This window comes from Protopterus annectens, chromosome 11.part0 (assembly GCF_019279795.1).
Source record: "Protopterus annectens isolate FY-2018-M chromosome 11.part0, PAN1.0, whole genome shotgun sequence".
NCBI classification, from domain to species: Eukaryota; Metazoa; Chordata; order Ceratodontiformes; family Protopteridae; genus Protopterus; species Protopterus annectens.
Genome location: NC_056745.1, coordinates 546,054,002 through 546,076,657, shown reverse-complemented (window position 1 = coordinate 546,076,657; position 22,656 = coordinate 546,054,002). Strand labels below are relative to the sequence as shown.

The following is a 22,656-nucleotide window of genomic DNA, read 5'->3' as shown; positions in this document are numbered from 1 at the left end:
GTTTGACACTAATACAATTCAGAACAATACTCTTGCTCATTGGTCAACCGTGTTTAACTCCCCTCTACAGCAAAGTCTACTTAATTTTGAATGTGTTTGTGAATTGCAAATTAGCAATGCTTGTGAAAACAAATGTAGATATCCTGTTTCTAATTTAACTACTTCAGAAAATTATCTGTTAAATGAGGTTACTGCTGATTCAAACATAAGAATTATGAAGCCAGACAAGGGGGGGGGGGAGCTAGCTATTATGAACAAAATTGATTGTTTCAGCAATGAATGAACTGTTATTTAGCGATTATCAAGCTTCTTCAGTTAACGAGATAAACATAGCGTATGCCAAAATTGATGCATTGTTTGACTTGTGGATGGAGGGGTCCATTTCAAAGTCTGAATATGAGTATATGGTCAATGATAGGCCTATGGTAGCCAATATTTTTGGTATACCTAAATTGCACAAAAATGTTTACCATCCACCATTTAGACCTATTGCTGATGCAAAACGTTCAAAAACGTATTTTATTGCCAATTTTTTGGATGCTATAGTGAAGCCTTATGTTGATAAAATAGAACAGATATGCAAGGATTCCTGGCATTTTTTAAGTTTATTAAGTTCTGTGGAGTTTGAATTGGATTGCTATTTTGTAACTATAGATGTATCCAACCTATTTACACTATCCCTCATGATACAGGACTTAGTTGGTTTGAGAACCAACTCCTAAAGACCATCTCAATTAGTGCCAGTAGAGTATATACATTAGAAAAACTTATGGAGGCCGTATTGAAAAACATTTTCTTGTATTTTGAGGGACAATTTTTCAGGCAACTGACAGGTGCATCAATGGAGGGCAGCATGTGCCCCCTCCTTTGCTAACTTTGTCTTGTCCAAATGGGAGGACAAATTTATTTTCAGTAGTGCATACACAAGTTGCTGGTCACTTTACATATGTTTTTTGGATGAAATCTTTATTTTAGGGATTCAGACAGAGGAGAAACTCCATGAATGTTTGTCTTATATCAGTAATACTGTAGAGTTTCTAAACTTTACCCAAAATTATGACCAGAATAATATTTCCTTTTTAGATGGGTGTATTAGTAAAAATGTACAAATATCTTATGTATCTAATATTTATAGTAAGCCTACATTCTCAAACAGCTACCTACATTATTCGAGTTGGCATCCCAGTACCAAAAAAGATCAGTGGTCAAGGGCCAATTAGGTCGACTAGCTCGGATGGTATCTGATATAGACACCTTTTTGGTAGAAACAAAAAAACTAATTGAAATGTTTTTAAACAGGGGGTATCCGATAGCACTTTTACAAGAGATGAAGGTTGAAGTAATAACCAAGAGAAGGTAAGGTACTTTTGCTGCCATTTTATATAAGGGACAGGGTCAATTAACATCACATAATACACCCCCACAGAATAGTCAAGCATCCGCTGGTATGAAACATTATTTCATTACAACATATAATTTGGATAGTCATGAAATAAGTTTAGTACTTTTTTAAGAACTGGCCTTTACTTATTTCTGACCCTTTACTGTTGGAAAAATTTGGGGAAAAACAATTGATAGTATATTGAAAAGATCAATCTTTTAAACAACTTACTGAGTTTAGGGGACACAAAAAAACCTCAGTCAAAAGGGGAACTTACAAATGTGGCCAGTGTTCCCAATGTAGGTTCATTATTGAGTAAGAAAGTTTTGAAATTAGAGGGAAAGTCTATAAAGTTGAAGGTCATTTTTATTGTACTTCTTCTCAGGTAGTATACCTGGCCCAGTGCTAAAATTGTCCATCACATTATGTTGGAAAAACTTCATGTAGATTAAGAGACTGTATGTATGAACATTCTTTGGATATTAGGAAAGAAGAAAATACAAATGTCCTGTATAGGTATCTAAGGGTTAACCCTTCACACAAGTTTGGGTTCCTGGTTATACAAGTTAAAAAGGTTACCCACCCAGGATAAAATTGTAGATGAACATCTTTTATTACAGGAATTAAGATGGAAGATGCATTTAAATGCTTTATATTCACCTGGTTTGAATGATGGGTGCTCCATAGCACCGATTTTAAAACTTGAGTTATATGTAATTTTATAATTTTATGTTTTTTATGGATCATTTGACTTTAATAGCCATGTGTTTTTACCTTGGTTTCCATTGGTTAATTTGTATATTTAAACAGTTTTTCATTAATTGTCTTTGTTCTGATGAAGTTCTAACTGGAATGAAAGTGCTAAACCTGGTTGTTTTATATACTTGAGAATTTGCTAGAACAAGTGACAAATTAACCCTTTTCCTAGAGGATATTAAGTCTGTAGCTCAAATGCATGCCTCTCAGCTATCCCCATTTTACAGTGACATCCTTGATTCTTGGTTCAAAATTTTCCTCTGTCCTTCCTAATTCCACCTAACAACTGCCAATTTTGGGAGATAAGGTGGTGGATTACACTTATTAAAGACAATAATTAGGGTTTATAAATAAAGACAACTGGGTTTATTAACTTCTTTTACTTAAGAAAATGCATGTTAGTTCACATTCTGTTACTTTGTCAACTTCTCAAGTTAATAGTGCTGTTATTTAAAAAAAAAAAGTGCCCCTGATTGTCCCAGATTATTTCTGGATTTGCCCGTGATTCTCAAGTAAGAAGGTGAGAGCCATGCTCTAATTTCTTTCATTTTAGTGACTGCAGTTGTCAAAAGATCTACCAGAGAGAACACATTTTATGAGAAGTAGATCAGAAATATGAAGCAACAGCTGAGAGCTCTAGAGCGCCCCCAACACACACACACACACACACACACACACACACACACACACACACACAAACACACACCAACAAGCAAAACCAAAGTCAGGAGACTAAGATTCACCCTAACCATTTTCAAATGTAACATATACAGCTTGCTTATTGACACATTCAAAATAATTCAGTCACAGTTCTTGATCTGAAGATTTTAATTCACTCACTTCTTAAGAAAATGTGCATATCATAGGAGTCGTATCAAAAAGGGCTGGAAAAACTTCAAGACAACAGTTTACAATATCTTCGAAAATAAATTACTTTACTGCTGCACTGTAAACCACAGCTCATCACAGAAACTGCATATCTTGATGGGCATATCCATATTTACTCTGGAATTGACTGATGTGGCCCTCCTGAAGAAATGTGATGCAGCATTCTGAAAGGTACTACCAGGGTGTAAATGGTCATTTGACTTAGTGGCATTCTAATATCTGTGAATCTAGTCTGCTCTAATCTCCAGTACATTAAATGCAAATTAGTTACATAAAAGACTACCAGTGTTCACAAATTAGTTCAGCAAAGCAACACTGTTTCAACAAGCAAGAACAGCCACTGTTGCATAAAAGTTGTTTGAATGCACAAAGAAAAGTGATTTGTTCCTACAGATCTCCCTTATAGCTTGGTCAGTTTTGTTTTATGAAAAAAAAATGAAACTAAAGCATGACCTCACACTCCCATTTTCAGATATTGTTCCCTTGTTTCTTACATGTTTTTTCTATTTCAAAAATTCTGTCCAGGACGCTGTTGCTTTCATTGAAGCTTGATATTTTCTACATGCATCATCTCCTCCTTTTCCTTAGGATGTACATGTCAATCGCATGCTATGTATACACCCCTTGGGTGCATGCCCTGAACCATACTGGTTGCCTTCTGAGCAGTGTGTATGTCTTCGTTGAGAGGAGGCTTCCAAAATGCATACAACACTAAATGAGTACCTCACAAACTGCCTAAAGAGATGGCCAGCATGGTGAGGTCTTTTTTATGTACTTCAACATATCTAGTCCCCCTTCATCACCTTCAGACTCTTGACAGCCCATCCTGTTTTATGGTAACCGAGATCTCTTACCATTTTATTGTTGCTAGCACTGCTCCCCTCACTGTGTATATTCTTTGTAATTTTTATTTCCTTACTTCACCCTTCTATATGTAATCTCAACAGGCGTATTAACTATTTCTCCAGTTTTGCCATAACCCATTTCTCTTTCTATTCTTTATCATTTATTTAATTTATTTAACATTTGTTTACCGGGAAAGTCCAACTTGGAACGAGCCAGTTTTCAGCAAAGGCCCAAGGAGAAATCCTCCAGATGCATGTCTTTGTAACATGGGAGGAAACGGGAGCACACGGTGGAGACCCACAAAAACGCAGGGAGGACATGAAGACTCCATACAGAAGGCACCCCAGCCAAGAACCAAACCGGAGAAACTCTTGCTGTGAGGCGACAATGCAAACCACTGCATCGTCTGTCTTGTATGCCAGCCTTCTACAAACATAATTTCTCCAATTTTGCTATAACTCATTTCATCCTTTCCAATCTATCTTGTATGCCAGCCTAGTTGCAAGCCATTTACCATAGCAGTAGTAACTGTATATCCATTGAAGAGAACTGGTCTAAGTCATGAAATATATAATACCCACGTTGTCAGTGTTTTCGCCATTGTAGAAACATACACAGAAACATCCAACACCAGGACATCACTGAGAAGTAATCTTTCATCCTTCTTGTCTTTTGCCACCCATATCTACCTCATCATCATCTCCCACATCTGTCCTCCCTCTTGAATACCACCGCGCTCTCTCATCTGCCTCAGTGTGATTCTAAACATAGCATGGCCAGCATTCTGTGCTTGTACACACATTTGTATATGTATGTGTGTGTATGTATACACATACAAAGACACACACGTATCTTAACAGATTTTAAATACTTCTGTTAGAGTAACAGGTCTTGCATGAGAATATATTTTAAATGACTGCCGTTATGTGTAACTGCAGTCCACAGTGATTTTGCAGAAGTCCACACATTTTACAAGTATCATACTAAAACTGTAATGCAAAAATCAGTATCATTATGGGAAGTTAGGAACAGATGAGAGCTATCAAATTTTCTTAATTCTTCTGTTCAACCCAAACAAATGAAGGAAGCAAATTCAGTGACAAGATTGGACAGTGGTGACCCCGACACAATGCTTAGGCTATCTACTATTTGTCTTGTTGCACCAATTAAATTAAAAAAAACTTTATTGCATTTCTTTTTTTTTTGGTTCGGTCTGTACTGCAGTCAGTTAGAGCTCAACTGTTCAGCTCTATAAAAGAAAAATTAAAAGAAAAAAAAATAGATATATAGATAGATTATATATATAAATTCCGGTTACAAAAGATGAACAACAGTACTAGCAACAAAGAAGCAGCAGAAATTCATAAAAGGAATTAGTCGATCACGGGTTAAGTCCGGAAGTTCAACAAGTTCAAAAAGAAAGGTAGGCAACTGGAGCAAACCAGTGGGGTGGAGGGACATGGAGTTTGCAGCAATGCCATGCACACATGCATTAAAAGATGCAAGCAAATGGATTAATTTATGCTGCAGATGTATTTCACTACAAGTCAGTGCAGCCCACTAATACTCCTGGAGCCAGTTAAATCTGCAGTTCACACTCCCAAGTCACCCCACACAGTTAAATCTGCAGTTCACACTCCCAAGTCACTCCACACCCCTGTACAGTAACCCTTTCTATTTCATTTTCACAGCCATGACATATTATTTTTCTCTGCTGCCTTCCCCACTTTACAGCAAAAGAAAATGCATTTTTTTTAAAGAAGTGTAGGCTAAAGGTGTTTCAGTAGCTATGTAGTCAATTATTTTGACTGAAAACAAGCAGTCCTTTCTGTGGAAGGGAAAGGTAACAAAACAGAGTATTTTTGTTTCTTATGGTATATGATGAAGATAAAAACAAGAAACTTATTTTCATGCTTTTTTCTGACCCATCTTGCTGACTATGTGTATGCCATAGTGTACATAGCATATGCTTGCTGATGTTCTTGCTTTACCTATCTTCACATATGGCTCCACCTTAACTCACAGCAGGTTGTGAAAGCAGTACTGCTGTTCACAGTGTGCCATGCCTGCATTGCATTCCTTGGAATAAACATATATTGAGCTTTGTGGCAAAATATATCGTGTTTCTTTGGAATTCCTCCTGGCATAGTTGCTGTCAGAGATTTTTTTTCTAGCTGTTTTTCATCTCAGTATCTGAAAAAAAAAACATCAACCCCCCCCATCAGACATGCACATTATATCCCTTACCCAGGAATTTCACCTGGGATCAGGGCAAGAGCTTTCCAAATGGCCATCGTCCAGGCATCCATGAGGCTATTTTGTGCACCTACATTTTTTAGCATTCCCATGAAGGTGGGTATCCTTCATCATGGCTCAATATATGAGAAGGGATGAACAGGAACATGATGGATATCAATTTAATCTGGTCATGACCAAGGTTTCCGTACCACCAGTTGAGTGAATCTAGCTTATACCCTGTACTGGGACCCAAAGGGTGATCTGTCCTTCTAATCCCAGCTTGGCATTATCATATCAATCATCTCATATCAATTATCTTATCATTGGCCTGCATCATTCTTGGTGCAAGCTGTAGAAGAGTTCTTCCATGCCCTAACTCCATACTAACCACCTCCCTTTGTTGCCAATGTAGGCAGTGCATTACCATGAGGAATTCATTGCCTTCTGAGCTGTTCTCCAAAATGTGAAACAGTTTCTTTATTGCAGTTTTGCTTGTGTGTACTGCCTCACCTTCATGTCTCCTGTTAATCAGGTATTTGTCCATAGGTTTACAACGGCACCAAAAGATGCATCTTGCCTACAAGAAGCCACTTTATCTTGTATTTCCTCATAATTAAAGGTGCATATTGACTGTGTGGGTACAGCTTGTTTAGGCAGTAATGAATAGCCACCATGTTCCCGGACATCCCTTTTCATTTTGCACAGATTGTGTCCTTTTTTTCTTTTTTTGGAGATGGTGATGCAGCCATATGTTTATGACCATTTAAGGACTTCTTCCCCAGTGCCACAACCTCCATCCCCATCTGTTTACATAGTGTGCCACCTTTTAACATTACTTATGCAAAAGTATAAAATTTCCCAATAACTGTTGCACAGTAAGGTGAATCCTTTTATGGTTAATAACGGCGTTACTGTCAACTCTGGTCATGTGACAAATATAACGTCTTTGAATGGGAGTGTAATATTTGAGGGGTGCATGCAGGTAAAAAAATAGGTATTTCTCAATTAAAGAGTCAGTATTTAAGGGAAACCAAAGTATACTAAATGTTTTGTCTGAGGCGGATTGTAGCAGCACTTCCATTGAACTAGTAGCAGTATGTTCACTGAGTTGACTTTTCAGCATTGTACAAAATCCACCATACCTTATATGGATGTTTTTTTTCTGGAATTCAGATAGTTTAAAGTCCTGATATTTACTAGGGGTGTAAATCTTCCCTCACAAAATTGGCAGGACATCTGTCACTTTTGGCATCTGTATTTCAGCATTTTTGTTCTTCTTAAGAAAATTTGAGACAGTAGTAAGGAGGATCAGTGCACTGCTTTCCTACTCAAAAAAGCGGCTGTGACTGCTTATTAGAGCCACCCAGACTCTGCCGCAATTTGTTGTGAGGGAAAGGTTATTTATTTATTTATTTATTTGTATTTTGTCTTGCTTTATTGCCTACTTATATTTTGTATATTGTGATTCATTTTATTTACACTGCGGTTTATTTGCATTCTGCTTTGAATTGCATGTTTAAACTAGGAAAGAGACCACAGTTGTCTCTCTTGTGAGTAGCACAGAAATTAGGTCAGTTAAGGTTAACTACCTGGGAAATGAGGGTTTATATAAGTTTATACCAACGTGCATTTTCTGAAGAATAGTATGACATTCTCATGTCTGACATGACTGGCACACTGACTTCCCACTCACTAGGCTGGACAAGCAGAAGGTTACTGTTAGCTGCCTGTCGGGAGCCAGAATCCGCCACATAACACAAGCACTCAGGTCACTCCAGAACATGTACAGATATGACTCTGTCATTGTTCATGTTGGTGTGAATGACCTGAGATGTACCTCACTGGACTACATGAAAAGATACATGGAAGAACTCGCTGATCATGTAGCCTAGGCTGCTATGACCCTGACCCTGAGTAGCATCCTGCCCTCACCAAGAATGATACCTCAGTATAAAGAAAAAAATGATCAATTTCAACAATTGGCTAAGCTTCTGGTGTCATTCAAAGGGGATCCCGTGTCTGTCAGCCTGGGATGACATGCTTGACAAGCCGCGTTGCTTCGCAAGAGACTGCTTGCAACTACCTATCACCCCTAGGCTTTCGAATACTGGCCAAGGCTCTTGCTGCCCCCATAGTGCCTTTTTTAGGCAAGGCTCAAAAGTCAAACCCTCCTCCGTAAACGGCATAATTAACAAAAAACTGAGGTTTATGCTACTCAATGCCAGGAGTTTAAAATCTCAAAATGCACGTGCTCGAAGCACTCCTCAGTATGGAGAACGGCGACATCTGTGCAGTAACTGAAACCTGGTTCAAGGCTCCAGCGAGCACCCCAGCACTACTGGGCTACAACTCATACCACATGTTTTGGCCACAGAACACGGACTGAAACACAAAAGGAGGGGTGTGTATCCATATTCATCAAGGATACCTACACCTCCAGGTTAGTGGCGCAGCATGATACCTCTGAGATCATTTATGTGCAACTAACATCAGGCAAATCTGCAATGCAAATTGTGGCCTGCTACAGATCACCCTCCATGACCCAGGACCACCACTCCACCTTTCTGGGGACACTGGAAAACATGCAGGTCCTACCGAACACCCTGATATTGGGCGATACAAACACACTCCTCTAAGAGAAGGAAACCAGTTTGATGGACCCCTGCAATAAACAGGCTATACAATAGGAGGAGGAAACTAGTTCAGAAAAGAAGCAAATCCCAAGAAGGAAAGACATCCCTGATCAGTATCAGTAAGAAACTAAGGTCCCTCCTGAAATCATTCATGGCTAACTTCAAAAGAAAAATAGCCAAGGATTCAAAAGATAACCACAAAGCCTTCTTTAGCTATGTTAAGAATCTAAGTGGCAACTAGCAGATATGCACAGATCTAGTGCAAAATAGCACAAAATATACTGAACATACTGATATTGCCAACATCCTGGCAGATAGATTCAGTGCAAACTTCACCCCCTTTCACCTCCAAAAGGGCCCACACCAAAAGTGTAGTGTTCCAAAAATCACAGACGCACAGGTGAAAACAGCCCTTTCAAAAGCCAAAAACATAGCATCAATGGGGCCAGATGGTGTCCCAGGCTGCGTCTTGCATGAACTACAGAATGAACTAACCCCCCACCTAAACATGCTGTTCAACTTCAGCCTGTCCACAGGCTACATGCCCATAGAATGGCGCACAGCAACGGTTATTCCTCTCCACAAAGGAGGGACCACAACTGACCCTGGTAACTATCGCCCCATAAGCCTGACTAGCCTGGTCTGCAAGGCTATGGAGCGCATCATCATGGAACTCATTAACAAAGACATTGGGAACCTCCAAACACTTGACCCAACCCAGTTCGGCTTATTTAAGGGCAGATCATGCCTACTAAACCTGGTTGACTTCTTCGAGACAGTCACCAAGGCCATAGACGAGGGAAAGGTGGTTCACACAGCCTACCTTGACCTCGCCAAGGCTTTCGACACCATTCCTCACTCGGGTATTACAGGAAAACTCACCAGCCTGAACATAAACTCCTACGTCACGAGATGGGTTGCCAACTGGCTTACAGACAGAACTCACACGGTAAGAATCGCGGGCTCCAGGTCAGACTCTAAACCAGTCACAAGTGGTTTCCTGCAAGGCTCGGTCCTGGGACCTCTACTGTTCGGCATATACTTCTCAGAAGTACAGGCAAACACAGGAGGACTGTGGCTATCCAAGTTCGCCAATGACTGCAAACTGGGAGCCATAATTGACTCTCTGACTGACACGGACATCCTCCAAAAGGGCCTTACTGAGACAGACACCTGGTGTCAAAGTCATGGCCTCAAGCTAAATGCCAAAAAATGCATAGTCATCCCATTTGGGAAAAACAAAACACCCACGAATTACCGCATAGGTGGCAGCCCCCTTAATACAGAAGAGGTAATAAGAGATCTGGGGACCCAGGTAGATAGTAATCTCTCCTTTGGCAATCATATTGCCAAAGTAGTTAGGAAATCCTTCTATGTGGCCCATCTAATTACTAAAGGGTTCGCATCTAGAAATAAAGAGGTTATAGTGCCCCTCTACTCATCACTCAGACCCATCATATAGTACAGTGCCCTATTTGGGATGTACCTCACAAGACATTTCCAACAGCTGGAAAGAACACAAAAGTACCTCACCAAGAGGATTACTGGCCTCAAACAGGTGTCCTATGCAGCCCGACTGAAAAAGCTCCCGCTGTACTCCGTGGCATATCGCTTATTCAGAGGTGATCTCTGCATGACTTACAAAGCCATGTCCAACTCAGAATTGATGGACATGCTCTACCTAAAGAAATCCAAGTCACTGTGAGCCACACACTCTAGTGAACTAAACCTCACCACAACAATAAATAGAACATGCTGGAGGGATAGATTCCTGTCACAGAGACTCCCCATGCTTTGTAACAAAATTCCAAATTACATCAGGCAGAGCCCCTCACTAACACTCTTCAAGAGAAACTTTGCGGAGTGGATGGGTAACAGAAAATACACCCCTGGGATCACTTCATTGGCTCTGCTTGACAGAGGATCAGTTAATTAATCACTGGGGCGACGAAAGCCGACACACTCTGGCTAGGCCTATAAATGCCCTGGGGCAGATAGCCTAGTACCTGCCTATGAACCTATGAATGTCTAACCGTAAGCCTCAGTGATTTATCATAAAACTGCAGATTTTAAGAAGGACTAGGCAAAAGCTTGAAACAAAAGCAGGGACAGTTGATTGGTATGTGTGATGGCAGTAGTTAGTGATATTTCATAGTGACTTTTCAGTGCATTTTGAGAATATTGACAGTGGTTAGACTGTTTCTGCTCTATCTGTTCATCTTGTTAAGACTCTCTGGTATTGAGATATTTCTGCCCAGCAACAGAGTTGGCTCAGTCCCTACAGCCATGGATACTTACCGACTTCTGTTATCTCAACATCAGGTTTACATTCCTAATCTCAGAGTGCCTTGACTTTTCAGTACTCAGCCAGTCATGAAGGCTTTATTCTCCATATTCAGTACATGTATATTCTCCTTAAAGAATGTACAGTGCATAGGTGTCCCACTTCTGTTGGAAGATGGCTCAGAATCTCCTTAACTGTGTAGAGTAAACTAAATATTTAAAAACACAACATTCATTGTACTTCTAATATTTCTATTTGATTTATAGCTGTACTCCTGCTTTTTTACTTTCTCCTAGCTAGGTTTGTTATTTGGTGTCATTTTCCTTTTATGTGGTTTGGCACATAGTTAAATAATAGTTGATATCAGACTTTTAGATTGTTTCTGATTGCTTACAATGAAGTTTTCCACATCCAATATTTCCAAACACTTCTAAATTTTGATGCTGGTTAGAAATTACTTCAATATTTTTAGAGGGATACATGGCAAGATTTGTTATGTATGCTGTTGTTTAATTTCTTTTGCCTCTAATACTATTTTATTTGTTTTGTTTTTATTTTTCAGACAAAGGACCTGTCACCAGCCTTCTACCATGTCAGATTAGTCAGACCCCAGTAATTAACCATCTCTTACTGGGTAAAAGAATGAAGTCAACAAATAAGACTACAAGAAATGCCATTGTTCATGTAACAGGTTCAAAAATCTCATTTCCCCATGAAGACTTGAAAACAAAACTGAATTCACCATGGCGGACACACATTAGAGTTCATCGAAAGAATATAGCGAGAGCAAAGGGTCAGTTAGGCTATGGGGATACTGTTGGCTTAATTGAAGAGCAGTGTGACATTATTAGAGATGGAAACAGTAAGGCAAAAGAATCAACACAGAGCCCTACACGCACCCCAGGAGAAGTCATGGATGGTACAGAGGACAGGGCTGTTCTGGAAGCAGATGGGCAGTCCCCAAAGTCTATCTTCAAGGACACACAAGCTATCATAACTGAAGTTCAGCATAGGTTAGAAACATTGGAGTTGAAACACAATGAAAATATAGAGTGTTTGCCAATGACAAAACAGTACCAAAGACGTTTGTCTGATTCATCTAGCTCCGAAAGTGGAACACTTTGTCAAACCCTCAGAGCCAGCACTTCAAAATCACTAGTGTTCAGCCCCTTCCCCAGTGTTAAACCTCTGAAGAAGTCAGCTACTGCCAGAAACTTGGGACTGTATGGGCCAACAGAGAGGACCCCTACTGTGCACTTTCCCCAGATGAGCAAAAGTGTTAATACTTCTTTAGATGGCAACAGTGGAAGCAAAAAACGATGATGCTGTTTAATTATTGCACACTAGGTGTGTAAAGATTTCTAAGTAAATACACTATTTCTTTAATGCTTCTTATAACTTATTCATAAGTAAAAACAGTGACTGTTGTGTATTTTGAACCCAAAGGAGCATGCTAGCAACTGATCATATACAACTCTCTTACAAAGGGTAGTGACTGTTAAATTTATTTTCTTTTGGGGGGTAAATTAAATAAAGATATGCTGCATTTCAGGAAAAAAAATAATAGGTTAATTTATTAGTACAAAAACTATACAAAAAGTATTTTTGATTTTACGGTATGGCAATAAACAGTATTGAATGTAGATATAAAGAAATGAGTTTCTGAGCTTTCTTGGTATACAGTGATGTGATGAACAACATATGATGAAAAAGAAATACATCCTGATAAACTTAGATCATCATATTTTGACAGCATACAACACTTGCAGAAACATCTCAGAAGTTAGGGTTCATAGTAACATGGGAGCCATTTTTTTCAGAGCATATTTCATGAGTTTTTGTGCTTAGTAGACATGCAGTGATATGACTAATTTTATGTATTGGAAAATAAAAAAATATATCCTAATTAGCTGAGATCACCACATTGTGACTGCATAATACACATGTTAAGAAAAAAAATTAAGAGATGCAGAAGCTAGGGTTTTTTTAAAAGAGAGAGTGGATCCCTGTCAGTTGATTGAATTTTCAGAAAGTCTAAATACATACGGTTGAGACCATATGACTGAGTTTTTGAAAACTCAAAGCTTTTGAATGGAGATTGCAGTGCAGTGAGGATTGGGAAATTTACCCTTTTCCTCACTGTAGTGCAATCTCAGAGTTGGTATATATAATTTGCAGGGAGTATGGGTGTTTTTTTTTGATCGAGTTTTCAGAAACTCGATCATCTGACATAGACCCAAGAGTGTACAAGAAATTGTAATCCTCCAACCCCAACTTCAAAGCTGAACTTGTCTGTTCCACTTAACGTTTTTTCCTCTTTGTGAATCATTTCAGTTGAGCAGTACCTGCCAATGGCCAGTTTTGATCAGTGTGCTACCCCAATAAAGAGATGCAAAATAAAATAAATTTCCAGGGGGTCCACTATGAAGAATCAATGTGTAACACACAGTAGAGATGAAGAGTTACATGTCAGGTAGTTGGGAAGTGGTCACTGCAATCAGTGGAATATCATTTATCAAATGCTAGATTTCATATTTTCAGAAATTAATCCAGATAAGTTTATTTGCTTTGTGGATACACAGTGGTGCTGAACACTGTGCCAGACTCTGAATTCCACATAATGAAATAGTATGCAGGTTGTTCTATTCACAATTGCTGATTAAGCTAGCCTTAGGTAAGTGAAAGAGCACAACATTTGAAAGTCATTTTTTTCTGGAAGTATTTATTTTTACATAATTGTTTTATCAAGACTACAGATGTGAAGTTGTTCAGTCTTGCCTTCATTCTTACTGATGGGTTCAGAGCCGATCCTCTGCTCCGAGTCGGTTAATTTGCAAAGCTCGAGGTCTCCAACAGCTCGAGGCCAAAGCCCTATCCCATAATGCACCACTACATTCACCAGATCTAGTTTGCCGCTGCAACTGATCATGCGTTTCTCTACAGCTCAGGCCATTGGAGAGATAAGTCTAATATTTTGTGCTATTATTTTCTGAATAATTACCTTTGTTCTAGTTAGCTAGGGTTTATATAGAATTGTTGTTAAGATGGTTTATCCGTTTTTGGATTTTATATCCTTTTTTGATCTATATCTCTCTCTAGTTGTTGGGCGTTGGCCCCTGTTTTCTTCTGTGTTTAGCCATTTGTCTTATTTGCCCTATCCTAAGCCGAGTTAGGCTTTTGCAGTTTTCTGCAATTTTTTGTTAGCCGGTTAGGCTCTTAGCCATTTGTTGGCTGTTTCCGTTATTTATCTTAACCTGTTTGGCTTATTCTGTTTGTAACAGACTTTAGGAAGTTACAGTAAGCTGCCTTTTAGTACTTGTAGCCGGTTAGGCTTAGTTTCATTTACTGACAGGGTTTTGTTGTTTTCCTTGCTGACTTCTGTATTCTTGTCACAAAGTCTGAGAAGGCAAAATCAGGGTTTAAAAGATGCCCTAAATGTAATCAAAAGATGTCGATAACTGATGGCCACTCTACATGTGTGTATTGCTTGGGTGAGGCCCATTTACAGGAGGTTTTCTCCATCTGTCATGGGTTCAGCTCTAGAATTTTGGCTGAAAGGAAACGTAAGCTAGTGAAGCGGGGATTAATTGGCTGCTTTCCAATCAGATTTTGATTCTGCTCCGGGGCAACCAAAACCGTCTTCTCCAGCCTCTTCCACTAGTTCGGGTCTGAAGGACTCTTCGGTCCCGAAATCTTCTAAAAAAGCTACAGTCTTGGCTCCATTGTCATCGGAACTGACCATACAGGTTGTTGGTGGGAGCCCAGTCCGCAGTCTTGGAACCGGTATCTCCTACCTTGAGATCCCCTATTCTGGGTTCACTGGCTCCGTCGGTGGTTTCCTCGTGGGCTTCCAGACTCTCTTATTCAGGCGTAGATCAAGTGGTACGGAGACTTTTACAGGATCCAGCGCCAGCTAAAATTCTGTCAGCTTCGACTCAAGCAGCTTCGGAACCGACAAACTCCTCTCCTGTTGTTTCTGCTTGAATTAAGACATCGGAGCCGGAGAAGGCTATTCAGTCTTTTGTGGAACCGTCAGTACCGACACTCACTTCTAACCTGTCAGTACCGACAACCCTGATGCCCTCTGCTCCAGCGGCAGAATCTGGGAGCAGACACACTCCTGCCGCTTCCGAAGGGGGTCGAACCGACATGTCAGTTCCGACTCTTCCTCTTGGGGTTTCGGCACAGATGAGTTCAGCTCCTACCTCGGGCTCGGAGCCAGAGGTTCTGTTGTGGGAGGAGTCTTTGGTGTCTTTGGACCAGAGGGCTTCCTCACATCGGAACTGTGGTGCCTTCGATGCCATGAGGAGGGCTTTGTTCCCCTGGACTACCACAACCTCTGATATGGCCACCTCCTCCCAAAAGGTGCCTGAATCTTCCCCGCTACCACAGATTCACAGTAAGCATAGGGACCCAGAACTTCAGCATGTCCTTTGGAGGAACCCTGCTCTTCCGAGACCTCCCCAGAAATTCCCACTGAGGAGGTCCCTCGGAAGAGGTTATGTAAGAGCAGACATTTAGATTCCCCCCAGGAATCCATCACGTTGGATACCGATTTGGAGGAATCAGAAGGGTCCCCAAGGTCCCCCTCTGAGGATATCTCCTTCAGGGATATCCTTGAGATCCTTAAACAGAGGGGTGACTGGCAGCCCTTAAACCCTACCAAGGATGAAACAGATTCTATGGAGCCTGTTCCTAGAAGGCTCAACAAATACATTTCAGTGCCTCAAGATAAGTCCCTTCTTATCCACACCCATACGTGTTGATGCCATCGTGGTGGCAGCGGCAGCCATTAAAAAAGAGATGTCAGAGACTTTTATGTCTGTCCATCCTCCTAATAGGGAGTCTAGGATCATGGACAGATAACGGGAAGCACATGTTCAGTTCTATGACCTTTGCTCTTCGGTCATTGAACTGTCTAACCCACTTCACAAGGCTTCAGAGAGATCTCCTGAAGGAGCTTGAAGATACTCTCCAGGGTGCAGTAGCCGATTCAGCGGCGGACAAAGAGATGTCAGAGCTTGCTACCCTCAATTCCATTGTAAACTCTTCCATGCACCTTGTGTCTTGTGCAGCTGATGGAACGAGTAGGGCAGCGGGTACAGAAATTGCTTTGCGAAGACATTCATGGATGCGCTTATGTTCTTTTGTGGAACCTTTCAAGTCCTCGTTTGTGAATGCCCCCTTCAGTGGTTCTTCCTTATTTGGACCAAAAGTTAGAGAGACCCTCACCAGATGTGAGCAAGACTGTAAGACTCTATCTGCCGTAGGAGTCCGTTTTTCTACCCCTACTAGACCTTATCTCAAAGGTCAACAGGGAGGGAAAATGTGGTTCCATAATACCCAAGGAGCCTTTCCGAACTCACAAGGTGAAGCCTCCTCCAGGGGGCAGAGGGGGTGGCAATAGTGGAAGACAATGCCCACGTGCCAGAGGGGGTCCACAGAACCAGGGTGACAAGGATCAGTTCCTTGGGAAGCCCTATCAGCGCTCCTGAAAGGAGGCCTGACTGTCCTGCTCTGGAGGCAGTCTGGGGACGTTTGTCTTTGTACCTAGGCGCCTGGCTAAAAATCTCAGAAGACCGATGGGTACAAAATGTTATATCCAGAGGATATTCCATCCCCTTTCTCTCAGAATCCAGACCAACAAAAGGAATCCTAGACGTTCCACCCAGTCTATGGGATGTGGCATCTGTAGAGGTCCAAAAACTATTGCAAAAAAGAGTCATCCAGCCAGTCCCAGCAGAACAGCAAGGATCCGGAACTTACTCAAGATTCTTTTTGGTACCAAAGAAGACGGGACTGGAGACCTATTTTGGACCTCAGCAGACTCAACAAATATGTGGTAAAGACGAAGCTCCGGATGGTCACGCTTCAGTCCATACTCCCGTTCTTAGGGAGGGACAATTGGATGTGCTGTATAGATCTCCAGGATGTGTACTACCATATCAAAATGGCCAGGCCATCCAGGGATCATCTGCGCTTCAGGCTGGGAGCCAGTCACTTCCAGTTTCGGGCCCTGCCCTTTGGTCTCACTACAGCCCCAGTGTGTTCAAATGTATGGCAGTGGTCATGGCTTATGAGACATTTAGGAATCTGGGTGTTTCCTTACTTGGACGACTGGCTCCTTAACGCTTCTACCAGGCATCAACTTATTCAGGCAAGGGACACTGCCCTAGATCTATGTTTACAGCTGGGTATTATGATAAATTCAGGAAAGTCTGCTTTATTGCCATCACAGCGTACAGTCTTTATAGGAGCAGACTTAGACATGGTCAGCTTGTCCCTGAAGCTCCCTCCAGAAAGAGTGATTACCCATCGACAACAAATTGTGGATCTCCTGTCAAGACAAAAAGCACCAGCTTCACAGATTCTCAAGTTGCTCGCCACTATGACAGCAGCGATTATTGCAATACGCCTTGCGAGATCTCACATGCGCATTCTTCAGTGGCTGCTATTCACACAGTGGATATTTCAGGACTTAAAGATGAATCACCCAGTTCTGATTACCAACTCTTACAACGACGATCTTCAGTGGTACGTCCATTTGTCCTTCCGGCTGCAGTTGCAACAGTAACCACAGATGCCTTCCTGATCAGGTGGGGGAGGCATTATCAGGGACAGACAGCCCAAGGTACATGGCAGGCTCACGAGGCTCATTTTCACATAAACGTCCTGGAGATAAGAGCGGTTCTTTTAGTGTTGCAGTCCTTTCAAGACTCTCTTCCCCTAGGCACATTTGCAATCCGGTCAGACAACATATCTGTAGTCTGGTACATAAACAAACAAGGAGGAACCAAATCTTACCCCCCCCCATGTCAAGAGGCTCTAAGATTATGAAAATTTGCAGAGTCCACCCAGCGTTTTCTGATAGCAATGCACATTCTGGGGAAATCCAACGTAATAGCGGACAGACTCAGCTGAGCTATTCTGTTGCCTCACGAGTGTTCTCTTAAGAGTGAAACATCAGAAATGATTTTCCGCAGGTGGGGCCAGCCTTGCTGCGACCTTTTTGCTACCTCCACAAATACCAAGTGCCGCAACTACTTTGCCCTGATCCCTCAACAGGGACAACCACAGAGGGACGCACTCACCCACGATTGGCCCCCCCAGGACTCCTATATGCTTTCCCCTCCTTTTCCCCTGATTCCCAAAGTCTTACAGAAAGCCAGTTTTCTGGGCAGGACACTTAACTTGATAGCCCCATATTGGCCTCGTCATATTTGGTTCCCCTTCCTGAAGCCTCATCTAATGGAGGAGCCTTGGATCCTGGACCCAGTGCCGGATCTGTTGACCCACTCATCAGGAGCTCTTCACCCTTCTCTTCAGTCCATCAAACTGACAGCTTGGCTGCTCCAATTCTCAGAATAGCCAGGTTCCAGAATTTATCAGAAGAGGCTCGACATATTCTCTTCTCGTCACACAAATCTTCAACCAGGAAACATTACCTCAGTAAGTGGAAAAGGTTTTCCATCTGGGCACAGCAAAATAACATTGACCCTTTCCTGGCGTCCATTTCGGATATTTTGGAATTTCTAACAAAACTGTTCAATGAAGGAGCTGCAGCAGCAACCATTCGAGTCCAACTGGCTGCTATTTCTAATTTTCATATAGGTGCATCTGAAAATGGTGTTATGTCTAATAAGTTGGCTAAGGCATTTTTGAAAGGTATAATGCACTTAAAACCACCGATCAGATCTCCTACTACTCAGTGGAACTTAAATCTAGTCCTATCCAAAATTATTCTCCTGCCCTTTGAACCTGCCTCCTGTTGTGAGCTGAAATATCTTTCTTGGAAGGCCATTTTCTTGGTGGCCGTTTCATCAGCACGCAGAATTTCGGAACTGCAAGCCCTTTCTATTAAGCAGCCGTACTTAATATTTCACAGATAGGGTTTCCCTCAGAACAAATCCATCGTTCTTACCGACAATGTGTTCAGAATTCACACTTAATTAGATGATTGAATTACCTGTTTTCTTTCCCAATCACTCAAATCAGTTGGAATATGTGCTTCACAAACTTGACGTCCATAGACAACTTAACTTCTATTTGGACAGGACAAAAGACCATAGAAGGGCTGATCAGCTGTTTGTCTCCTTCTCAGACTCTAAAAAAGGTGCACCAGTCTCCAAATCTACCTTGTCTAAATGGCTCTCTGATTGTATATCCTTTATTTACCATGAAGCGGGTATTGCATTAAGTGACAAAGTCAAGTCTCACTCTACAAGAGCGGTTTCTACTTCTGCAGCCTTCTTGACCAGGTTACCCATTGATTCAGTTTGTGCAGCTGCCACCTGTTCAAATCCCTATACCTTTATATCTCACTGCAAAGTGGACAAGGCCTCTAGGGACAGAGCTTCATTTGGGTCTGCTGTCCTGAAGCAGGTACTCCTGTGAGCCACCCAAGATTGTGGTGCTGGGGACGCTACCCATCAGTAAGAATGAAGGCGAGATTGAACAACTTCACATAAAGAAGTTATGTACTTACCATAATGTTCCATGTGAGTTGTTGTTCTCGCCATTGTTATTACGACCTACCCCCATCCTATGTCTGGAAGTTCGAGAGGTTCTATCTTGGTTTTGGTTCTCCTGAGGAGTTTCCTCTCTCAATGGTCTGTATGATTTCCTTGAAGTCTGGGGTAGGTTTTTACGCTAGTTGGCATAGTTGGCAGCAGACAAGATCTGGGGAATGTAGTGGTGCATTGTGGGATATGGCTTTGCCCTCGAGCTGTTAGAGACCTTGAGCTTTGCAAATTGGCTGACTCTAAGCCGAGGATCGGCTCCGAACCCATCAGTAATAATGAAAGCGAGAAGAACAACTCGCATGGAACGTTATGTTAAGTACATTACTTCTCTTTAGGCATTTTTCCCTGTTTAATTAGGTAGGTGCAGTACGACCATGACCAGATGGAATACATCAGTATGCAAGCTACAGTAAAAGCAAAAGAAAATAGTAACAGTGAAGTAGATTAAGAAAGTGCACTACCTTTAAATCCTAGCTTGTGGTTAAAATATGCATTTCACCAAGATGTTGTTGGACAGAAATTACAAAAAAAATATAGCTTGCATAACCTACTTTAGTTGCATGAGAAGTTTAGAAACATAACTGAAGAGCACTTTTTAAAGAGCAGTCTTTCTGCTTGTTGAGTAGCAAAAATCACTGTTTGAAGAACAAAGGGACTGATCTGTTAAAAAGAGTTTTAGTATCCTTGTAAATAAGTTGTAGATTGGCACATCTTGCATGGACAGTCCCTGACATTGGCTCATACTCGAGAGTCTAGTTTGTATTCCAAGTTAAAATTGCAGTGATGTAACTCACACGGCACAGATGAGGCAAGTTGATGTTCTACTATTACGTGATCCCTAGTAATGCACATTCTTTGCAGTTCTGCATCTAATTAAAAGGCAGTTTGCATGATTATGAATTACTGAAGTGGGCAGTCTGAATACCCTATCAGCCTGTGCAGGTAGCTAACACACATGCACAGAGTTTGCATGCTGTACCTACAAAAGCTGCTGTCAGAAAGGAGAAGCTGTATACTGCAAGACCACTATAGATTACAACTGTATTCTACTGAGCCACCACTGACCATACCCAGACATGCAGTCATACATGCTACATGGAGGATCAGACACTTAGAAACATCCACACACAAAGATACCCAGAGATATATATGGTGTCTACTCACTTTTGTCTACACACATTGCATCTACAATCTCTCTATCCAGAAAGGTGACATCAGGCAGTGGTCATCCACCACACACACTTATAATAAGCACACATGCAGATACACTCAGAAGCACACATGCAGATACACTCAAAGAGCCTACTCACACACTATCCCAATACCCACACACATGCACACATTCATAGCCTCTCATGTACAAAGTTTACTGCTATCTATACCTAGATTGATATTCGGAGCAGGGTGAAGATGCTATGCTTTACAATGTGCAGATTCCCTTGCACTGAAATTTATATGTTATGTATTCACAACTAAATAGTGTACATTTTTAACATACTTTGGGCACTACTGTGCCTAGAAATGATGCCTATGAATTGATGTACTATGAATTTACCTTATAGAACTGAGATGCTATTGGACCTCGTTAGCATATGCTCATCCCTACTACTGTATTTATGTGAGGCATCAAAGTTATTCCCCCCCCCCCCAATTTTTTTTATTTTGTCTTATGGTTTGAATAACTGTTTACAATATTTACAAATAACAAACGCGTGTAAGTTACACTTGTTGCTTCAAATATTCAACATAATAAGCCATCTCAGTCATTATGGGTACATCTTATCCATAAAGCTCTGCTAAGCATAATTCTGTTTTTCCATCCATGTTTTAATGTAAGCTGCTGCTTGAAATAAATATTGTGGCATAGTCTTGCATAGACCTAAACCTTGTCACCACAATAAATAGGACATGATGGAGGGATAGATTCATGTACCAGAGACTTCCCATGCTCTGGAACAGGCTACCCATCTATGTCAGGCAAAGTTCTTCATTAGCACTCTTCAAGAAAAATCTTGATGAGTGGATGGGAAATAGGAAATACACCCCGGGATCACTTCTGTGTCTCTGCTTGACAGTGGCACAGGAAAATAACTTTCTTGGGTGGCGTAAGCCAGGGAACCTTGTTGGCTAGGTTTACGTAGGCCTTTGGGCCGATAGCCTAGTACCTACCTATGAACTTATATGTTTAGCATATCCTTGTATCTGCAAATATGATTTGTTCGTTTCTTATGTGAATATATTCTCCCACACTTTGCCTGCAAATGGTCAACTGAGATCAGTAAACTATCCTGGTAAACAAGTACAAATAAATAAACAAACATATTCAACATCAATTGTATTTTTCTAATAAGAGATTAAAATGTGTTTACTACTTTTCAATCTCAATATAATATAGAATTAATTTCTTTGTGGCAAACAACAGGGGCTAGGTTTATAAAAGTATTAAACTTTGATGGAGATTCTTGTTTCCAGTTTTTAGTTATGAATTTCCTGGCAGTGGCTAATAGTGTCCACATTAAAGAATATTGTGATGAATTTATACAAAAAGGAATTGGAGCATTAAAATAGAAAATATTTTGAAATCTGTTTATAAAGCTTTAAAGAATCCCTAGATATCTTTCCATTTTTCCTAATTATAGGAAATATGGTACCAATGTGCTCTTTTGCTTCCTTGCATCTCCAGCAAACATCTTCTTTGGTTTTGAAAGGGTTATTAATTTTATAAGGAGTGAGAAAGATGCAACAATGCAAACACTTTACAATATACTGGTTGAAGAAGTCATTCCTATTGATTTGAAAATCAGCAATTTAGTGCTATCATTGACTATTATTTTTAGATCATACTGATGTATACAATTCCAAAAATTATCTATATCCAAGTTTAAAATTTCTGTAATCTTGATGAGGATTTTTTTATCTTCATTTTCATTAATTAACAAAAAAGTGCTTCAGTAGGTCTGGATAATATTGCTTCTCAATATTTGTCACTAAACATTTTTCTCCTCTAATTTTAACTTTATATTGTAATGAAAATCTAGTGTATATGTTCCATTTCATATTTAATAATTCTGTCTACTGAAGTTATATCAGTCCTATGTAAGCAGTTTG

At 40.7% G+C, this 22,656-nt stretch overlaps 1 protein-coding gene across 4 annotated transcripts in view; it reads left to right on the top strand.

Moving 5' to 3' along the window:
- Window positions 1–12,669, top strand: part of TBC1D30 (TBC1 domain family member 30) — a 1,459,252-nt gene extending 1,446,583 nt beyond the window's left edge. For all 4 annotated transcript variants that reach the window (XM_044088056.1, XM_044088057.1, XM_044088058.1 and 1 more), the window contains one exon: window positions 11,589–12,669. In XM_044088056.1, coding sequence (XP_043943991.1) covers window positions 11,589–12,349 — 761 coding nt within the window. In that variant the 3' untranslated portion in view covers window positions 12,350–12,669. The remainder of the gene's footprint in view (window positions 1–11,588) is intronic.
- The last annotated feature ends 9,987 nt before the right edge of the window (window positions 12,670–22,656 follow it).